At 42.3% G+C, this 22,988-nt stretch overlaps 1 protein-coding gene across 1 annotated transcript in view; it reads left to right on the top strand.

The window, feature by feature from the left end:
* dnah9 (dynein, axonemal, heavy chain 9) overlaps nucleotides 1-20,771 on the top strand; it is a 100,581-nt gene extending 79,810 nt beyond the window's left edge. Inside the window, 10 exon segments of the mRNA XM_018687970.2 lie at nucleotides 383-531; nucleotides 2,297-2,424; nucleotides 6,588-6,815; nucleotides 9,128-9,319; nucleotides 9,453-9,644; nucleotides 12,188-12,358; nucleotides 14,689-14,871; nucleotides 17,393-17,646; nucleotides 17,737-17,872; nucleotides 19,394-20,771. Of these exon segments, the coding sequence (XP_018543486.1) occupies nucleotides 383-531; nucleotides 2,297-2,424; nucleotides 6,588-6,815; nucleotides 9,128-9,319; nucleotides 9,453-9,644; nucleotides 12,188-12,358; nucleotides 14,689-14,871; nucleotides 17,393-17,646; nucleotides 17,737-17,872; nucleotides 19,394-19,621 (1,861 nt within the window). The 3' untranslated portion in view covers nucleotides 19,622-20,771.
* The last annotated feature ends 2,217 nt before the right edge of the window (nucleotides 20,772-22,988 follow it).

Genomic DNA, 22,988 nt, shown 5'->3' with positions numbered 1-22,988 from the left:
CCCTCACCTTTCAGTACTGGTGTCAATGATGTGAAGTGTGTGCTGGCAAAATGTTTACGGCTTTCAGTTAAATTTAAATAATCCATCAAAATGTTGTATCTTCAGTTAATCTGCCGGCCAGGATGTAAATGTGTAATGTCTCTATTTATTTAAGACCAAAGGGTTTGGTTGGAACAACACTAAGCAAACCATGATGTTTGAAATGCCAAAGGATTTAGAGGTTGAGAAGAGCCACTGACAACACAGCTGTGACTAGAGTTAATATTTTCTGTCTGTCCAATGCACTGCACTACAGAGGAATTCCACTCTTCAACTTATTCAGCTTGTCGGTCAAAGATAATAAGAAGTGTTGAGGAGAACTGAGTCGTATTCTCCCCCGCAGAGACTTTGTAGAGGAGAAACTGGGGAGCAAGTATGTGATTGGCAGATCACTGGACTTCGCCGTCTCCTTTGAAGAGTCTGGTCCAGCTACGCCCATGTTCTTCATCCTCTCTCCTGGAGTTGACCCTTTGAAGGATGTGGAGAAACATGGTAATGCTCTCGCTTGTTTTATCTTTAATAAGCCGTAAAGTTCAGCAGTAGACTGTGGTTTGGATTTTTATCAGAGCATACATATTGCCAAGTTATCTGCCATTCCTTTATGTCGTGGGAACACGCGGGATTTTTGTGGAGCAGCCTATTGAAGTTAAGTGCAGGCGTACCTGCATCCATGATTTCCACTTTGATTCTTCCTGCATAGGATTATCAGTCAGAACCGCAGTCATCCCAACACATCTGCTGTGTGTCTCTGCTGTGATATCAGCCATCACTGCCAATGCACAACAGGCTCTGGCTAGATTGAAGAGATTATACTAAAGGTCACAAATATATGAGACGACACCACTGGTGTATTAGGGGCAGCGGAAAGTAAATGTCATTGGTTTTAGAGTTACTTTACATTCCTGTATGAATAATGCGGACGGCAGCAGGACGCGCTGTTTTGATTTTTGACCAAAAATATGCCAAACGTCTGAGCTTTTGTACTGACCTGGAACGGAGCACAATCACAGCCTGACACTCTTGAATCTGCTGCCAAATAATTCAGTCTGTGTGTATTTGAAGTCGGCTGTATGAAATATTCAGATCTTTTTACTGGAAACAAGAGATTTCCACACTGTTTCTGCTTTAACCAAGTCCCTGTACATTTTACAACGACTGTAAATCTGGATTCAAGGAATTCATCACCATAATTAATGTACTGTTTATGAATGATTTCTCTTCCTTGGGTTTCTGTTTCTGCTTAAAAACCCTTTTAAACAAATAAGACCACAGATTGATTTCAACATGACAGTCATGACAGCTGTTATTATCCAGAATATGCTGTCGTTCTTCAGTATTTTAGATGCCTCATCTTTGAAACCCAGGCAGCAGCAGGTGGTTGAATCCACCGCAGACCTGCTGTAGACAGACCTCTGACCCTCGACTGAAACTCAGCATTCTCTCCTAATATGATAAGAAGGAGCATTTCTACTGGAACTGCCTGTAAGGGGTGTGATTATTGATTTTCAACACCCTCACTCTGAGTGTAGTCAGTCACATCAAAGCTGACAGTAACCAATCGCTGCAGCTGTAGAGAGTGAGCGTGTCGATGGTGAGTAGGAGCAGCCTGAACCAGAAAGAGGTGCTTTTCCATTATAGCTGTGACTATTGGGTTTCTCATTGGTATTAGGCTTCAATTAGATTTTCATTAGATAGATGATGTGATTTTGTATGCTCTGCAGGGGACTAATATCCCTGAGTCAGACCCTCACTATCTGCCTGGTTCCAGGTTCGAGGTTTAATGAAACAGAGTTATTATATTGTTTGAACTCAAGGTGGGTGTGTCAGTCTGAGTCACTGACGGACTGACGGACACGTTAAACACAGACTGTGACATCGTTATCACTGTCAAATCAATACATTGTAGTTTGAAGCTTGTTCATTTCTGTTGAGCTAGGTGATCAATGTTCAAGTTCATATCAGCCCATATACATGTAAGCATGATGTAGCATGATGATACTGATGGTGTCTCTCTGTGTTATTATCATTACTTTATTACTTAAGAGGCATTTGTATCCTTTGAGCATCTAAACAGGAAGTATTGTATGCTATATGATGCTAGCGCCACTAGCTTGGCCAAAGAAGATGACTCAGTATTCTTAGGAAAGCTTGAGGATTCTGAAATGTGCCCTTCAAAATACAAACTATTAACTTTATTGAACTTTATTTAGATGCATTACTTCATTTTGATCAAGACTATTCTTTTGTTCTCTCGCAGGAAAGAAGCTGGGCTTCACTTTTGACAACAAGAATTTCCATAATGTGTCTTTGGGTCAGGGTCAGGAGATTATAGCTGAACAAGCCCTCGATCTGGCAGCTAAGAACGGCCACTGGGTCATATTACAGGTACAGTATACACATACACACTGAACATACGACACACTGACAAAAATATCTCACATCTCACACACTTAGATACAATGCACATGAATAAATTCACCATTGATAGAGGATCCACTCCACCATGTTTGTTTTAATAGAGTTTCCAACAATCATATTGGAGAGATCCAATTATAGTTCTGGGTATTTGAACAGAATACAAAATGTATAAAGTGACACTTCAGTAATTGTTTGAACGTTCTGGGTCTCACTGAAATGTCCTCTGTGGTAAACCTCGCTCACTTCACACAAAAGGTGCCAAATCATAAAAAAACATTTTTGCAATAAAAAGTGACATAACACTATAACATAGATTTAGCAGAATGAATGCAGGGTTCATTTATGTCAAGGATTTTCTATTCAGGAGTGGTTTCAGGTGGCATTTTCTTTATCTGTGCGTGTTGTAAATGAGGTGTATTATCACATTGTTCTTCATTGCATACTCAGTGGGATGTTTGCTTTCCTCCCAGGTTCGTCTGCACTGAAAAGTGAATTTAATTTTCTGCAGGAATTTCCTAACTGAAAGGGCCGCGGCATTATACAGTACAATATCTACAGCCGCGGTGTCTGTTCTCCTCTTATCTGGAGGGCAAGGCTGGCGTTTGCATTTTAAGTGGAAACCTTGGTGGAATTTTAATGGGAAGTATTGACAGATATGAACCGCAGACCGGTCACTGCAGGACACCCTTTTCTTTTAATTCACACAGCTGGTAGAAAAAAAAAGGTTGGGATGCCATCACTCTCTGTTCAAGACCCAGGATAGCACAGACAAGCAGTTGTTTAATTACCTTTGCATAAGAATCCCAATCAATAGGCTTAAAAAGGCATTGTCCCCCTGGCAACAAACCTCCCACTCACTTTATCATCGACTGTCCGTTCGTCTGCCTGCTGCGAGCCACCACCGTGGCACTGACAGAGGGGGAGAGGAGACCTGAGAGGAGGGGAGGTATCATATTCTCATCTCCCCCCTCTTTTTACCAACAGTATCTCCTCCTGATAGAAAGCACCATCTTCTCTCCTCTGTTCCTCTTCTCACCCTCTCATTCCACCAAGTAACTTTCATGCTCTAGTCTTTCCTTCTTATCAATCTTCACGTCCTCCCACCTTTCTCACTAACTCGCTATCTCTCCCTCCCCTCCTCACCTTCTCATCTCAGTTATCCTCCCTCCTCCCTCCTCCCTCGTCTCACAGTCCACCTTTACTCTCCGGCTGCCAGGCCCGGCTCCATCAGCGGAGGGCCAGGTCAATGGCAGGTTCCCTTTCGCCGACGGGTAATTATACTACAGAACAGCAGCCCCTGCTCAGATGGGCCTGGGAGACAGAGATGCAGAAACTTTGAAAGCAGCCCGTTGGGATGGAGGAGGGGGGTGGGGGTGGCGAGGCAATCAATCTGACAGATTGGAGCTGAATATCGCACATCAGCCAGGCAGTGGGAATCGAGTGGCCTAAACTCACCAGCCTCTTCGCATATTTACTGCTGAAGCCATCCCATCTGCAGCCGGTGGCAGAAAGAGAGAAAGCAGCAGAGACAGTTTGACCAAAATGCTCCATCACAATGTCTTCACTTCACTTCACTTTGGAAGGAAGAGCCAGATAGCTGGGACTTAAATGATTCATGCACTCCTCTTTTTTCAAATCTTACATTCAGAGATGAACAAGATTCATTTTTACCGCTGATGTAGAGATGACCCTTTATGACCTACAAGGAATTAAATGAACATCAGCTACACTGAGAATATGAATACTGTGGCTGTTTTTAAAGAATCACTCTGAGGTGATTATCTTGGATAATGTAGCGATGGAGTTCTCAAAGAATCAGAACAACTAATTCCCCCTTAATAAACAAATACATTAACATGTAACAATAGAAAGAAGCACATGAGGAGGAGGCTGGGCTGCAAGGTCCACCTGCATGACTGTGGTTGGATGTGACCAGTCAGCTGGTCAGCGAATGGCATTCAGCTGATGGAGGGTATGGCTCTTAATACTACAATTCCCATGATCCCTGTCCACTGTGGAGAAGGAGCACAAATCAGATGTGTACAGCTTGAAAACATGCAGAGTTTGATAGTGAAGTGATGTGAGCTGCAGATGGTGGGATCAGAAGTGTCCTCTCTGCTGTCAGCAGTGTGTGTAACATCAGTGTCAGTTTGTTGGATATTTCTCACCTTGCTGTTGTGATCACCCTCTCTGCTCTACACAGGTTTGTTTAGACTTTTTTTAATCACAGAAAGATATTTTCCAACACTGGTTCATTTCCATTCAAGCTCTGCTCGTCAGATATTGTTCTGTGATCATTCTCTCCTCTCTGTTTTCTCTCTTTTCTTTTGTGTGTAATTCCTGCGTTGATGTAGTGAAACATGACTTTAGTGTGTTACAGAGAGTTAGTTATGAAGAACACACCTCCAAAACCTGCCGCACATTAACTGCATCCTGCATGTTTATCCTCACCATTTTTAAATTTAGACTCAGCAGTCTGTGGTGCTGTCAGCGCCTGCAGTGTGTCGGCAGTCCTGTTTGTCCCTCAGTCCTGTTCGCTGTGTTCCTACGTCAGTCTGGAGTCTGACTGCTTCTCCACTGCAGGGCCGCCTCCTCAGTGCTGGAGCCCAGCTGTGCAGCTGTCCTCGCCGCTGCTCCTTGACAAATGTGTTTTTGTGCATGTGAAAGAGAAAGATTGTGTGTGCGCACCTGCATGTTTTTAGACTTGCTATTGTGCGAGCTGTGTGCGTGACAGGCAGTTGGATGTGCCATTGTGCTTTCCCTCAGGTTGTGTTTGATAGCAATGCATCAAAGACCTTGCCAGTGGTGTCTTCTAATGGGTTTTAGATTCAACTTTTATATTATTATGTAAATAGGTGACTCTTTGATGTAGTATCAGCGCCGTCATCACAGGGGCTGGAAGGCCCTTATCACCAAGACGTTGAGGGAACAAAAAATGTTGCACCTGAAAGTTAATTAAAAAGCCATAAAATAGTGGCTGCTCCTCTGTCTTGTTTGTTTGTCTGTCGGCCTGCTGGCCTCTCTCTCTCTCTCTCTCTCTCTCTCTCTCTCTCTCTCTCTCTCTCTCTCTCTCTCTCTCTCTCTCTCTCTCCTCCCTCTCTTCTCCCCCTGCAGCCAGAGGATGAATGGTTTCATTACAGTGACAAGTTCTGAGGCAGTCTCTCACTTCTTCTGTTGGCTCCCTTTATTGCCAAAGTATTTACATGCCAAGAGGAAGGGTTGTACTGTGGCTTGATGAAAAAGCACTTGAATTTAGACTTTTAATTTGTATACTATTCATTATTCTCTAAGGCATCAGGAGGCAAACTAACTTATCCCCTTCTCAGCTTCCAGCTCCTCCCAGACTTCTCTCACAGAATGTAAAACTTTTTCCTCTTTTTCTTTGCAACGACTCCCAAAAATTGACGTTCCTCTCCGTGTCGTGTCCCATCGTTTGGAAAGAGGGCTAACTTCAGCCATCATAAGGAAGATTAAATATGGAGAGCAAAGGGAAATGAGAAAGTAAAGAGGCTTATGAATTAATGACTGGAGTTATTAGTGCTGTAATTAGATTTAGGGAATGGGCAGTGCTGCATGGTGAGATGTGGGGGGCTTGGCTGACTCCTTATCATTCACAGGATATCCTGTAAGTGTCAGGACAGTTGAGATGGAAAATTGAGCTCATCCATGCTTGTGTGATAGTACAAGTCAGCTCGGCTGTCTGCGCCGCACTGAGAGATGAATATGCAGAAAAGTCAGGCTGAAGTTACGCTGGAGAGCGGTCGCTTAATGTCAGCAACCTGGAAATGGGTTTCAAGTGCTCTGTACCATTTAATTTGGTGCCACATCAAAGTCACAGTGAAGAGAGGAGAATATGCAACATTTTAATTGCTCCTTTTTGCTAGTTGTCATTACAAAAATAAATTATACAGGCAATTCCAGCATCAAGTACCTTATTAAGCTATTATGTGTTATCCATTAAAGCCCAGACTTTCACAGATATCCAACACAAAACATTATCTGGGAGTAGATTAGGCTCTCTACCTTCACTGAGGAAAATGAGTTTTGCCTAACAACTTACCTGTCCCCACCACTAACACACTGTTCTCTTCTCCCTGCTCCTTCCTGGCTCTGTTTCCTGTTCCCTGTAGAACATTCACTTGGTGGCTCGCTGGCTCGGTACTTTAGAGAAACTTCTGGAGCAGCATGCAGAGGGAACTCACGAGAACTTCAGAGTGTTTGTGAGTGCTGAGCCCTCCTCCACCCCTGAGGGCCACATCATCCCACAGGGCATTCTGGAGAACTCCATCAAGATCACCAATGAGCCGCCCACTGGCATGCATGCCAACCTGCACAAGGCCCTGGACAACTTCACCCAGGTGAGACTCTGAGGTTTGATGTTGTTCCTGGAGGTGGAAGGTGGGACGTTCCTCAGGTAGTTGGTGGAGACCAAGCAGAGCTAAAGCTGAGATGTTGCACTTTAAGTTGTTAGGTGGCCACATACACAAGGTTTTATTTGAGATAAGATAAAATAAGTTAATTTGAATCAGCAATGGAGAAGTTTCACAGCTTTTACTGGAGAATCAGAACACACTGGCATTCCTGCTTTACACCTGTGAAGCAGCACACACCTCATCGACGTTAAGGACTGTGTATAGAATGATTTTAAAGTTCCTATGAAACAATATCATTAGTCACTTAATGTGAGTGTTTCCTGTTGAAATCGATTCAGTTTTAATCATAACCCAACAGAGAAAAAGACAATTTAAATTTGTGAAAATGTTCTGAAAGGCAGGATTTCAAAAATCTGATGATTTTATTAATTGGACTTAATAATTACACCCATTAGTGGAGGATGATGTCACCACTTAAAATGTACTGTTTTCAGTGCCTGTTCTATTGGGATCTTTGAGAGCAGCTGACACTACATGTTGATACGTGCTACCCTCCTCCGAAGAACTCATTTTCCTTTTCGCAGTTGAGACAACACATGCCAATTTTCTCTCCAGATTTCTCATCAAGTTGCCAATTTGCAGAAATGTAGAGGTTGGCAGATGGCTGCAGTCACCTTTCACTCGCCCTGGAATTGCCTCTGACCCGTGGAGGACAGATGTGAACGTGGCACATGCTAACGTTAAAACTTTGTGTGGTTATGTTCTGCAGGGAAATGGAGGTATTACATTAGAATGGAGATCACAACAAAGTCAAATTGTTATTTTTTGTGTTTGTTATCAGTGAGTGGCCAGACAATATCATGCTGCTGGGCCGTTGCACAGGCTCCATAGCAGGAATGGATCAGCGCGCTGCAGTGGCCTCTCCCGTCTTTTCTTTACCTTATCAGTTTTCATCTCTATCTAAGCCTTACCATTCCCCCACTGCCTCGCTGCCAATGCATCTTCCACCGCACCATTAGCTGAGTGCTCGGCTTCCTCCTGGTCCATTTCCACGATCCTTAGGTTGCCGATGTCTATCTGCCTGATAAGTGCAACGTGCTTGTGAGCCTTGCTTTATGCAGAGCCACAGGGAGGTCCACTGAAGCAGGTATGGAGGGAATATTCCAGTCATGTGTACTCAGTGAAAGCTAATCAATGTAAGGCTAACTCTCTGTAATAGCCCACCCGCGTGGTTAAAGCCAGCGCTAAGCCAGAGAAATGACAGTTTCTTTCCTCTTGACCTTTTCACTGGGAGATGCGTACAGCTCCACTGCCTATTTCCATCCCCAGAAGCCTGTAAGATGGGTGGGCTAATGTTAACGTCTGGCACAATGGTTTAGGTTTATACTGAGATAACAGTTTGAGAATACTGTGGTGAAATAAGCTGTTATGGATTTGCAATTCCCTTTTTGCTGAAACTGATCAGTTCACTTTATCTGCCACATTTTCAGGTGACTCAGACTCGTCCATGCCCAGATGCTAATCTCAAACCTCTGTCACTTCACAGATATTGCAGTGTGTTTGTCAGTGCATTTGCATGCATGTGTGTATATCTGTGTCTTTTTCTCTGCACTCTGACTGCATGCCGTTTCTCTCCAGTCTACAGGTCATGAATAGTGGGGCTATGCATCTCTTTCAGCTGTTTTGAGCAGAGGAGTGCCGCGCAGAATATTAACTAAACCTCCAAAAGGGTGTGTGTGTGTGTGTGTGTGTGTGTGTGTGTGTGTGTGTGTGGTAGGCAGTCTTCACTGTACTTGTGTGTATTTGCGTGTGCATCGTAGGAGTCAGCTCCCCAGGGCACTGCAGCCGTGGGAGTGAAAGGCCTTCACCATGGCACTCACCATGACACATGCTAGAATAAAGAGAATTTAGCCTTCCTATTTCCATAGGGGTTATTGGCATGCTTATTTAACTGTCTCTCCCCCCAGAGATTACAATGCCATTTACGTCCAGTTTTTTATTTGCCTGTCTGGAATAATGAGCCCCAGAGACGGTTGGAGGCTGAAAGCGCCTGACAAGTTGTGACAATTAAAAGGGAATCTCATCTTTGGGTTTATTGCCATCTAGTCATCTCATTGTCTGGCTGTTAGTGCGCTGCACTGCTGGGGACTTAACAAAATAAAACAGATCATAGGACTGCCTGCCACAACTTTTTACCTGTAACACACCGATGTGACTCCGTTAACACAGCTGTACAGTTCAGGAGGTTTTAGTGAGAATCTTTTAAATGTATCAGTCTGTGTGTTTTTGTTTTTCAGGACACGCTGGAAATGTGTGCGCGGGAGAATGAGTTTAAGAGCATTTTGTTTGCGCTGTGCTACTTCCATGCGGTTGTGGCAGAGAGGAGGAAGTTTGGTCCTCAAGGCTGGAACAGATCGTACCCCTTTAACACCGGAGACCTCACCATTTCTATCAATGTCCTCTACAACTACCTGGAGGCCAATCCGAAGGTACATGTGTTTCTGTTTTTCTTTCATTCCTGTGCAAAGGATTACAAGGCCCACAATTTGTAATCTTAATTGAAAATCTAAACATGTGACCTCAGCTAAACACCACAGGCCACTGTCTGTCTCTAATTCCCAGGTGCCATATGATGACCTGCGCTACCTGTTCGGGGAGATCATGTATGGGGGTCACATCACAGACGACTGGGACCGCCGTCTGTGTCGGACCTACCTGGAGGAGTTTATCAAGCCTGAGATGATGGAGGGAGAGCTGTGCCTGGCTCCTGGCTTCCCCTTGCCTGGAAACATGGACTATAACGGCTACCACCAGGTGAGGCAGACAAGGTTAGACTCATATCAGGCCAGTCCCTGTCATTAGACCACATGAAACATTAGATGAAGTCCTTCCAGCAACAAAAAGGACACAACAGGACAAAAACAAAAAGCAGGATAACACAGTGAATACAGGAGATAAATACAGTGTAACCCGTCGTTACAGTATAAGAAAATATCAAGATTCCACCTCTCTAGGTGCTGTCTCTGGACCCAGAGGTCCCAGAGGAGCCTCTCTGTGGCCTCCGGCAAATTAATGCTGGTTTTATCTTGCTATAATTGAATCACTATAATTAAAAGGTTTTTCTTTCTCCATCACTATTCCCCATGTACAGTGTAGAGTTCTACAATTCAGTGCTAAATCAATAACAATAAAACTCCTCCCATATGGGTCCCTGGGACATAACAGATTGTAGTTTGAGTTATATAAATATTTCTCAGAGGTGGAGCTGCTCTGTGGGTGGAAAGAGTTTGCCAGTGAGTCTGGCAAACTTGAATGTTAGAAAACTGAGATTATGAAGTCATCTAACAGGGAGAGTTGAAAGGCATGAAAGTCAAAATACGCGGAACTAGATGAGTCATGGAACATTAAATATTTAGATTCATGCACAACAAAACTGTGTAAAGAGTAGACTTCGTGACAGCAGCTATGTACCTCTATTCATCCATTAACTAAACTCCCATTTAAGACAGGGGAGCCATCATTTATATAGACAAAAACCGGATTTAAAGATGCACTGATCAATACTTTTATATTAACAGTGGGTTTAAATGACTGCACTCCATAATGACAGTTTAGCTCAGAGTGGAGATTATCTTACTACTCACCAACGTCCAGAATGAACTTTAAACTGCAGCACCAACAGTGAAACTGGTCTGAACAGTAGTTCCTGCATGACGCCCACCAGAACAGAAATACTGGATCATTCTGCAAAATACTGCTTTGTTTTCTATGACGTATTTTACTGTGCAATGCCAGTATTTCTGATGTGAGTGCAACACTATCAATGTCTTCCTGGAGACACCGCCTTATCCAAATGAATTTTTCCATGCCACTTTTTGGTGTTGACTGATCGAATCCAGCAGCGTCTTGCTGCACCACCGTGCTGCAACAGACATCTGCTGCATCCCTTGTGTGATCACCATTAATAATGTTGACATGATTGAGCCTGACTTCACTGTAGAGCATCATAGACACAATCTGTGACAGCTCCTGGCGTTATTAGGTTACTGCTTCACCTCAGTCTCCCTCACCTGGCTTGTCATGTATTGTTATTTTTCATTTAACTCAAGCATTGATTGACAGGGTGAAATCCGAAAAGGGTGCAGCACACCATAAAGACTCACATATTATTTATCATCCTGAATAAATAAGCAACGTTGCAGTTGTTAGAGTTTAGAATTTGTGGACTTTTCAGTTTCATTTCATGACAGCAGGAGCCTCCCAAAAAATGTCAACTGCCAACATTTCTAAGAATAACAGTGGCTCAAAAAATGTGTTCTCAAAAACAGTCCAGATTTCCCCCATGAGGTCCTGAGGGAGCCAGAGGGAGTGGGGAGTACGACTTGTGTTTGCTCAGTGGGCACAACCTAACTGTCATAGTGGCTCCGGTGGGAAGGGCTGGAGCGTTTTACATTTGGCTGTCACCACACTACCAGGCTGGGGGTACGAGTGGTTAAGATTTGGCCAGAGAGCAGCGGCTGTAAAGGCCTGTGGGTCCCCGGGGGTCTGTTAGGCCATTGCCTCCCCCACAACCATCTGGAGCAAACTTACAGGATATTTAGGAGAGGAGAGAGGTGGGGTAGACATGAAGAAGAACCTGGTGACTCAGCAGTTTTACTCCTCTTTCAACGATGTACAGGTATAGGCAATCAGCAAGAGTTAGCCAGCGAGTACAGAGGAGATCAAACAAGCTGACTACAAAGTGTTTCTGTATTAAAGGCCAACATATTTTCCATCAAAACTTTCATCAGGACATTATGATTAGAAGAGCTTTTTTTATTTAGTTTAAGTGCCCCACAAAAAGCAGCCTTTCTGAATTGAGCTCCCACTTTCATGTGCACTAACTTAAAAGCATTGATATTCATTATGGACCAGCAGATGGAAAATGCCACATTTCCTTCCCCTTGTTATGGTCATTAGCAGTCTGTCAATTGATCCTGAGTGTTTGAATCTCACCCAGAAATATCCCATCATTTATATGGTTCCATTCTTGTCCTTTGTCAGCAGTACTTTAGAAGAAACACCTGAGTGGAAAAAAAGACTTTGGGACTTTTTAGTCAGGAAGTAATTGGAGTTGCCAATCTTCATGCTGTTCATTTAAAATAATCTGGGTGAGAATCAGGTTTGAGTTAAAGTATTGTCCTATTCAGGTCAAAAACTTTTCAGAAATAAAAAAACAGCCATGTGATTTTATGCAACTTTTATAAAATATCAAACCTTTGTGAAAGACTTCATTTGAAAAAGAAACACAGTTGGGTCAATTCTTCTGATGATACAAAGAGTTCTTTGCAGTTCTGACATGGTTTCTTCTGCTCCAGTACATTGATGACACCTTACCTGCCGAGTCGCCCTACCTGTATGGCCTTCATCCCAACGCTGAGATCGGCTTCCTCACACAGACCTCTGAGAAGCTTTTCCGCACTGTGCTGGAGATGCAGCCCAGAGACGGAGGAGCCGGTGAGGGCGGCGGGACGACGCGTGAGGAGAAGGTAAAGGACTTACACAGTAAATGTGAAGCGTCAGTGTAGACAGACTGATCTGTGGACCAGCTGATACTGGTATTACAGTTTGTCACTGTACAATGGGGATATATTATACTATCCTGCTCATATCTGGAGTCCACACACACTCATTCAAAACCCTGCTGGAAACCTTGCCTACATGTTTTATGGTGGGGGGGGTCCTCTATCACGATTCATTGGATTTGTTTGATTTGCTCGACCCTTATTTCCATCAGGACTTTCTAGTCTTCACTTTCTCATGTATTAGTATTGTCTCCATACGTCTTGCTCCTCCGTGCTTTATACACATTCCCCCAAAATTCAGTCTGACACTCTGATCATCTTTGAAAACATTTAAACCCACTGGAAAATAAAATATGAAATCAGGTTCTGAAGGTTTGAACAGAGTTCAGCGCACTGCAGGAATTTATGACAAAGCCATTTACAGGTCAGTGAGGTTGAAGGGAGTAAAATGGTCACATTTTACATTTTCAACCATAAAGTCTATGAGCTTAACTCATGATGCTAAGATGCTCTGCCTTGAAAAGTCAAGTCCTCATACACAGGAGACCTCCTGAGCAGGTATGTAAACCAAGGCCTTTCACGAAGACGGCTGTCTCGCTAAACTCTGGGAAACAGGGCCGAATCGTAAATGTATGATGACAACAGGTGACATTTCCTGCAGCTGCTGCACACTGAATTGAAAATAAATTGCCAACTGTTTTGGGGCTCTGACAGCACCCAGGGTGATTTTTACAGGGATGGCATTTTCTGGAGCATTTTCTGGTTCAGTACCACCCTGAAATGAAGCTTATTTGAGTGTAAAAACTCAAACAAATATTATGTCAGAGAGAGTGCAGCCCTGCGTAAGTGTCACTTTTTAATACCATAAATAAGGGTCTTGGTTGTCTGAGTGTTAGCTTTGTTAAAAAGTCATTTATGCTTACTGTTGCTTGAAACACGCAGCAAAATGTGAGTTATGTTACTGACTTTTTAAAAACTTGTTTTACCATCAGCCTGATGTCTTCTCTTCTTTTTTCAATAAGAGCATGTTTACCTTTAAGCCTGTGAATGAGGAGGTGGTTCTTACCAACCATGAATTAAAACACTGTTAATCTTAATAATTACATTTTGATCAATTAGCCCACAGTGGTAATCATCTGTTTCTCTGAAAGATAAATGCCACAAGTTAACACTGACAGCTGCTCTGAACCATCATCAACCACCATTGTTGAAGTTGTGACTGTTTCAGATCCAGGTGACCTCAGTACACAGGAAGGTTTTCAAAGGGCAGTTTGATTAATGGTTAATTAAGAGACTAAGTACAACTGTTTTAAACCATGCACCTGCTGCTGCAACCTTTTTTTCTGCTGTTAAAGTACCAAGGTGGATTTGGAAACACCATGTTACAAAGAGCCAAGCTGGATTTAATCTAATTAGCTGTCAGTTGGAAACAGCTTAATCTTTGTTCAGTTTGTTAGGTTTATTAAAGACAGGCTTTTCACAATTAGCTACTGGACTAAGCTAGTCAGGAGGGAAACGTTTCCATGGTAACTATGGCCAGATTTATTTAAACCTCCTCTAAATTTTCTTAAATAAGCAGGTTTACTGAGATAAGCTTTGTTCAACCAGTGATCTAAATTATCAAACACCTCAGCCAGTACATGTTATGTGTTGTTTGTGTGTGTGTGTGTGTGTGTGTCCGCTCCCTGACATATTATGATGTGTGACCTTTCTGGCTCAGAGGCCTGGATACTCCTGTCCTAACAGATGACAGCCATGCAGAGCTTAGCAGCGAGGCTCTCTTTGTATTCAGTGTGCTCAGTAGCTGCCAAACCCAGATCAGATATTTGAACTGAAAAATCCATAGATATGATGACCTCATATCCTTTGTTCGGCACCTAATCCGTTGATTGATCGCTAATGCTGGTTGCCTTGGGAAAATGTTGACACAGACATTAGCTTTCATCACTTACCCACAAAAATATGATGTGAGCATTGATTTTCTGGAGGGATTAGACTGTTATTGAAAACAAAGAGCTGCCTTTGCAAAATATATCTTCATGAATATTTATGGAACTGTCTATTTCAAACTGTAACAGTTTCTCAGGCTGTCAGCGTTGGCAACACTGAGTTTATCTGATGCAGATAACCCCAATGTCTTGTCAGTCTTTTAATTCAAAGAGTATTCTCTCCCCTTTTGTATTTCTTGTCCTGAGTTTCTTTAATTGTAATAGTGAGATGGATCAAACGATGTGTTTTTACTGTTCACTCACTCACTCAGCAACACACTGGTTCATTCCCTCATTTATGATCAGGTGCGTGCAGTGTTAGAGGAGATCATGGAGAAACTCCCAGAGGAGTTCAACATGGCTGAGTTGCTGGGGAAAGCGGAGGAGAGGACTCCCTACCAGGTGGTGGCGCTGCAGGAGTGTGAGCGTATGAACGTCCTCACCCAGGAGATCAGACGGTCGCTCCGTGAGCTCAACCTGGGACTGAAGGTGAGACTGTGATGCTAGCAGAGCCAGACCTCATCTTATGTGCTGTTGTAATGTCAGCCACAGGTAGACACTGGTACCTGTTTTTAGCCTATATTTGTTGAGATTTTGGTCCATTGCTGCCATCTAAAATCTGTTGAATTAGCTCTTAGTAGTTGCAAACATGACTCTCAGGCTCTGATCGTCGTTTCTAAACTTTTACTCAGGCCATCTGAGTTCATGATATCCTTGGTAGGTTTCACTGAATGAAATCTATAGGTGTCTGATGTTTGTGTGTGAAGATGGGGAGGCCTCAGGCTCTCTCTCTTGGCTTTGTCCTTGTCAATCACAGAAGATATCCTGTAATTTCCAGATTGTTAAAATACTGTTCAGAACAATTGGCTAAATTACCAAGGAGCACAGTGAGTATTTCATCGCACACCTTGCCTGGGTGATTCCATATTGAGGACCACTGGCCCAGCAGAGAGCTGAATATCCTAAATGTAAAACATCTGAACTTCAAGTGAACTGTCCCTCGGTTTACATCACAAAACCCTCAGTTATGCTCAACCTATGCTGCTCTCCATGTTGGTTTGGCTGCTGTTGACTCCAACGGGCTGCTGCATTAGTATTCCTGCATAACTAAGCCTTTTTCCTCTGATGTTTGTCAGAAGCCCGGTCTTAAGAGTGACTCAGAGATGTGGCTCACAGAGAAGCAGAAAGGAATGAGACGTCTACGCTGTGTGTGTCAAGCCTGACTGAGTCGTGTGTTAACAACAAACGAAGAGAGAAAGATGGGGAAAAGAAATGTGTAAAAGCGTTTGTCAGGAGTTATGAGGATTCGATCTCCCGACACTACAAGCCTCAATAACTCGGCTCAGTGATTTAAAAGCCGTGTAGACTATTTGTCGCAGCAAATGGAATCATATTTCGTCTTTATAGTGGAATAAATAGGAACTATCAGAATGTTAGCCTTGGTGCAGCTTCATAGTGCCATGGTATGTCGAGAGTCCTGACAGGTCAGGATTACACTGAGAAATGTGGCAAAGGTGAAAGGTTCATGGTAAACACACAGATGCAGATAAATCTGTGTAACTGTATCAACTTTATAAAGAATTGTTATGACTGACATATATGGGTATCTGTACATCAGTAATACATCAGCTCAGTATCAGTGGGTGAAGGACACGGCTGTTTTCACCTGAATGCTGTCTCATTACTCTTCAGTGCCATCTTCTCTTAGCTATCTTACAGCATGTTTCCTTATCTGGAATGGAGTGCTTGTCTTCATGTTTATGTATGCATCAGTAGTTTCTGAGGGTTGTTACTATTCAACACCTGATGTGGCCGGGAGGTGTCACCTCCGATGTTTAGTGACTGAGACAAACAGGAAGTGACACCCTAAACTCCCAGTTCCTTCCTGTAATGAAAACTCACAAACCAACGAAGAACTTATATAAACAAGAGACGGCATCTGTTGGCTCTCAGAACAGTCATTCTAATTAAAATAGATATTATCCACATGATCAGAAAAAGGGTGGAAGCCAAACTATACAACAGATTTTTCTAATATCCACACACAGCCTGTTCATCAGTACAGCAAACACTGGAGAATGTCATGAAAAACTTTATGTTCAACTGAAATAAGATGATGTTTCTCTGCTACAACAAACAGAACTTTCCATTTCATGTCCTTTTGTCTCTTAAACAAAAAATTAGTGTCCAAAACTGTGAAATTCCAGCTAATGTCTTCAACGTGTCTACAAGTGTGAGGCCTCTCATCACAGAGTACAGAATGTTCAGCCTCCATCAATGGGAGCTCAAACTCAGTAATATGAACTCGGGAGTCCAAACTCCCATCAATGGGAGGTACAGTACACTCCATTTGCAATTAATAGTGTTCTTGCTGACATCAGCACCTCAGCCAAACTCTGGTGATTGGATTCAACACAACTATACATCTGTCCTGTGGAAAAATAATCTCACCTCTAAGGTCCACTAGCTTTTTTACTGCTTTAAACTACATTGACCATTAAATGGAGTCAACAGATACACCTGTTATGTTCACTCGAATGTATTTTATACTAAAACAAAATCTAATATCACACATAACATCGCTAATGTTTGTTTTTATTGATATACAGTAAATAAACTTTAGCAAATTTTCCTAAAAGCACAGACACAGTGCTACAGTGTGCAGTACAGTGTGGACTGCCTAACCTTAGAACAGAAACCGCAACATTAACTTCAGCCAAATCAATTTGGCTGAAACAGGTTAGATGACCACAGGGTTGGTGGTTTGATCACCGGCTCCCCCATCCACATGTCCAAGTGTCCAAATCCATGTTTCTCTTGGTACAAATTAGCTAGCTGTTTCACAAGGACACATAGATTAAAGGAGGAGCATCATTGATCTCCAAAGATCATTTTGCCTGCCTCTCAGCAATAACAAGACATTTGAAAATTGCTTTGACAATTAACTTCAAAATGGATGATTAAGCTTGACTAGAAATGTTCCTCTGTCGACCCTCCCACCCACCTTTAGGGAGAGTTAACCATGACCAGTGACATGGAGAACCTTCAGAATGCCATTTTCCTAGACATGGTGCCTGACAATTGGACCAAGCGAGCGTATCCTTCCATGTCCGGCCTGGCCCTGTGGTTCACTGACCTGCTAGCCAGGATCAAGGAGCTGGAAGCCTGGTCAGCTGACTTTGTCTTACCCTCTGCAGTGTGGCTGGCAGGCTTCTTCAACCCTCAGTCCTTTCTCACAGCCATCATGCAGGCTATGGCTCGAAGGTAGGGTCGGCTTTCATGAAGGCGTCATACGTAGTTGTGATGGAAACCACTTGACATGACACAGCAAATCTCCTTGTGTGTGGGTGACAGGAATGAGTGGCCTCTGGACAGTATGGGTCTGCAGTGTGATGTTACCAAGAAGAATCGTGAGGACTTCAGTTCCCCGCCTCGTGAGGGGGCGTATGTACACGGGCTGTACATGGAGGGTGCACGCTGGGACACACAGGTACATGTGTTATTCATCGATTTCTTTGTTTAGCTGACTGTTATAGCGTCAGCAAATTGTGTTGACATCTAGTCTCTAGGTAAGTTGTGGATACATAATCATAGACTAACACAGGTGACCTCAAAGTGCATCTTTAAACTGAGTCAAGTAAAGTAACTTCAATATTTCTCCCCTGAAGGCCTTCAAATTCCCTTTGTGGTTTAAGTTTCTCCTTTGCATCTTGCTTGCGTTCAGCTCTCAGAGTGCAGTGCATTACTCAGCTTCCTAGGGCTCTATCTATCTACATACATACAGCTACTGTATATGCACCCAGCTTTCAAGGAGCATCCCTGTAGACTTCTTAATTAGGGAATGTGCAGAGTTTGCACTTGAACACTTAGAACACCCTTTAGAGGAGTGATTCCTTTTTTCTTCATTAAAGTTGGAGACGCAGGCAAATAGACAGGCGGACAGACAGGCTGGGCAGCTTCTCCTCACAACCCCCCCCGCTCCTCTCATCACGTCCTCCTCTCGGCCCCAAGGCCAGTTCTGTGCCACTGGCAGGGAGTAGCTGAGTGTGAATAGAAGAGTAAGCAGCAGTCCATCTGGACACAGCTCTGTGCAGCAATAAAAGTCAAAGATTTATGATAAACCTACTCATCTATATTAATGAACCTTGCATTTTATTCAGGGGGGTTTCAGACATCAAAGACAGCTAGATACTGTATATGACAAACACCTTGTGTGCTGAATGGATATGATAGAAATGCACAGGGGAAGCTTGTGTGTTTATGTGATGGACGCCACTTAATGATGATGAATACATTTTTATTCTCTCAGTATGTTGTGAGATTAAATAAAATAGATATCTGTTACCGTAGTAACAGTGTGTATATGGAGTCATTAAATTAATTCATAATGAATCTCAATGAGTCCACATGGCCCGCTTTAAGATACCCATTATTTGTATTTACACACGTAGACATAAACTTATTGGTATTTAACACCTCTTTAAAGTTTTATAGCAATTGCAGATGCAATTAGGGCTTTGTCCTCTGAGCTTTCCAAAGTCATCAGGATTTACATTCATTCCTGAAAGTCACTGTGCATGCATGGAGAAACCTCTGTTTGTCAGGCGCTAAGTGTAGGAGGATTAATTAATGAGACAGACCACTCTGTTTCAGTGTGTTTAGAGAGTGTGTTTTCTAAGGCAGGGCAGCTTGACTTCGACTCAAACTCTGCCGACTTTCACCACTTTTCAAGGGTACTAAACATTGTGTTCAGCAGACTGAATGTCTAACATCTCTTGTGCCAGCCATGATTAGTCAAACATCTATTTTTTCTCCTACAAAAGAACATTATTAACTGGAGCCTCAATGGCAAGTACAGTGTCTGGATGAAGTTTTCATTGCGCCTCAAACTAATTTCCAACTTCCTCAGCTCTGTGAAATGTTTCTGTCTGTGGCTGACTGGCTTTGTCACCACTCCCACATCCCCTCCCTCCCTCTCCTTTCCCCTCCTGTCCTTTCTTTTCTCTTTCAGACTGGGATGATTGTAGATGCTCGCCTGAAGGAGCTCACCCCAACCATGCCGGTCATCTTCATCAGGGCCATCCCAGTGGACAAACAAGAGAACAGGAACATCTACCAGTGTCCCGTCTACAAGACCCGTCAGAGGGGACCTACATACGTATGGACCTTCAACCTGAAGACCAAAGAAAACCCCTCCAAGTGGACCTTAGCTGGAGTGGCCTTGCTTCTGCAGATCTAGCAGGAGTTCAGAAATGTTGCTACGAATATGGAGATGGTGCCAACAGGGTCAAGGGTTAGAATCCCACTAGAATCCCAAATATTTCAAAGTGAGACCATGTAAATTTTGAAAGAAGTGACAATCTTCCTCTTACAGATGAAAACTTGTTGGTGATACTACAGCCTGTTACTAGCCTGTTTTCTTGTACTGTAAGAATGTAATACATGTTGGACCATGTAACACAACAATACTAAAAAATAGTAAAACCCACTAGAGCAAAGGGAAGAACATGGTAAGACTTTTTATCTTGCTTATTTATTCCTGTGTTTACCTACTGTCATATTACTTAATCTAAAATCGATGCAAAACATTTTCAAATACAAAGACAATGATTCTGAGAAAAACAAAGAATATAATTTCAGTGTGTCAGTATCTTTTAATTGCCACTTATAGCAACAGCAACCACTGAAAGTTACATCGTCCTATCTTAAAGCTTAAAGAATTACATATATATCATTGCATTATTAAAGTACATCCGATCTCCTCAAATAGACATCTTGTGGATTGTCTCTGGTGTCATGTCCAGTGGCAGGAAATCTCTCTCCAGCCACCCACAGAAAGTGACACCTCACATCTCAGAAGGAGCAAAGAGTGAGCATCACTCACTCCCCACACAAAGTACCATCATAAGATCTGTTGCCTCTCTCATTGTATAGTTATGTTTTGGTCTTTGCATTCAAAAGTGAATTTTTTACCAAATGAGGGTTCCATAATGTAAAATCACCTTGTAATGTAGGTTTCTGAGCTTTCAGTAGCTATAGATTGTTAAAATCATCCATAGACTTTAAACTGTTGTTTCTAACGTATTTAAATGCTGATTATCTGTATGTGTTTGTGGAAAAACTCTAGTAATATCATGTATCTGTGAGTCATTTTATGAGGAGGTGTTATAAATCTGTAGCTGGTGGGGGAATATCACAGAATAAATTTAACTATTGGGTGTTTTCACACATTTTAGTTGACTCCAAATCTGTAAACTACCTACACTATGTACACGTTTTCTAATAACATAATCTTGACTTAATCGATCATATGCAATATATATTTTTCTGTGAGCAAATAATTTTACATTCATTTTTACTTCCAGAATAAAGATGTCGTATCTGGTCATTCCAGATTGTGCATGTGGTTTATTTTCACATGCTCTACAGTATCCTCCATTTTAGTGCCAATATGCAGTCATTCCCCTATCTCCCATTTCCAGTCTCCCAGTCCTGCCTCTTCTTTTCCAAATCTTTAGACCAACTCTGTCCCCCACTCTCTCTCTTCCCCCTCTTCCTTCCACTTCACTCCTTTCCTCTTCTCTCCTTCCCATTTAAGATTAAATAAACCCTCTCTAAAGCAGAAAGTGTGGAGTCTCACAGATATATCCCTCAACAACATGTACAGTAGAGGCACACACACACTACAGTAGAACACAGCTCAAAAAATTTCTCCCTCCCTCTTTCTCTCTTGTTCTCTTGCTGTCTCAGCCCAGGTTCCCCGGCGTCTCCTTTATCTGGTTATTGGTGAGTCTTAACAATGCGCTCAGAGACAGAGAGGCGTGAGGAGGAGGAGGAGCAGATGAGGGGAAGTAGGAGGAGGAAAGCAATGATGCAGGGTGAGGCAATTTATGTAGAACTTCCAAATTACACCTTCAGGTGGTATTATGAAAATAGTTCCTGCCTGTGCACACATACACACTGTCCATATAACTATAGTATGGCTTTACACAGGAGAAATGTTTCAGTTATTAGTGCAGTAGTGGTGCTCCACCGCACTCATGTAACTGAGCCTAGATGCCATTCATTTTTAAACTATAAGTCAGATATTTCACATAGATCTAAACAAAAGCAGCTTCTCACTTCTAGAGGACAACTGTCTGTTTTGTCAGCAGCAGATTAGCAGATTTGATAATGACATTGTATTGCTTCCACGACTCAATAGATGCATTATTAGAGCTTCCTATAATACATCTATGGTCCAGACCTTGTTGGTACCCTGCCTTCCCCATGGATGTATTACAAACCAAGAGGCGGCTGTTAGGCAGGACCTTGATGAAGGTCCAGTGAACCTTCATCAAGTGAACCTTCATCAAGTCAGTGAAAAGACGTAGAGAAGACCCACAGACATCAACCAGTGAGGAACAGGAGAAAAGATGTAACAATATTGTCATACCTAATGTAGCAGGACAGAGACTGGTTCATCCTAACCACAAGACTCCCAAGCACAAGCTGAGTAACCTTGTGTACGCTGTACAATGCAGGGACCTTGCATTTGATGATGACAAGGTCCTTGGACAGAGAGGACAGATGATTTGAGTAAAAGAGGCCATCTATATCCACCTGGAACGTCCATCTCTAAACAGAGGTGGTGACTTACGACACCAACTTTCAGCCACCTACAATGCAGTCCGGAGATACTTACCCAGGAGACTTAACCCCATTCAGACTTTGAGACATATGACCCTAATGACTCACATGATGTCAGGGTGGGGCAAAGACCCCATCTTTGCTTCTTTGTCTTTTTGTGGTCGTTCTCACTGTGTCTCTGTAGTTCTGTGTCCTGATCATTTTACATGTCTTTGAGGTCATTTTTTGTTACATTGTGGCAGTTAAGCATCTTATTGTGATTGTTTTGCATCTCATTTTTGTTTGTAGATTTGTGGCAGTAATCTGTCCATTGCTATCTATTAACCCACAGTTATATTAATATAGTTAAGTATCAAAACTGTCATAATATAGTATGGCATCAAAAATGATCAAAAAATGTCATAGTGTATTAAGGTGTCAAAAATGGTCCAAAAATTGTGAAAAAAATGTCATAGTATAATAAGGCATCAAAAATGATCAAAAACTGTCATCATATTTTAAGGTGTAAAAAAATGGCATAGTAAGACGTCAAAAACGAACAAAAAATATTATAGCATAGTAAGGCATCAAAGACGATTAAAAAATATCAAAGTATCGTAAGGTGTCAAAAAATGTCATATGATGTAAAAAACAAAAAATGTTATAGTCATAGTTTAATAAGACGTCAAAAATGGTCAAAAATGTCATACTATAAAATGGCATCAAAAACATCATAGTACATAATGGCATCAAAAATAGACAAAAATTGTCACAGTATATTCAGGCATTAAAAGCCATCCAAAAATGCCATAGTATAGTAAATCATAAAAAAACGCTCAAAAATGACATAATATAATATGGCACCAAAAATGGTCAAAATATGTCATAGTATAGTAAGATGTCAAAAATGGTCAAAAAATGTCAGTATAGTAAGACGTCAAAAATGGTCAAAAAATGTCATAGTATAGTAAGAGGTCAAAAATGGTCAAAAAATGTCA

This window comes from Lates calcarifer, linkage group LG23, assembly GCF_001640805.2.
Source record: "Lates calcarifer isolate ASB-BC8 linkage group LG23, TLL_Latcal_v3, whole genome shotgun sequence".
Classification (NCBI taxonomy): domain Eukaryota; kingdom Metazoa; phylum Chordata; class Actinopteri; family Centropomidae; genus Lates; species Lates calcarifer.
This window is presented reverse-complemented; position numbering and strand designations above follow the sequence as displayed.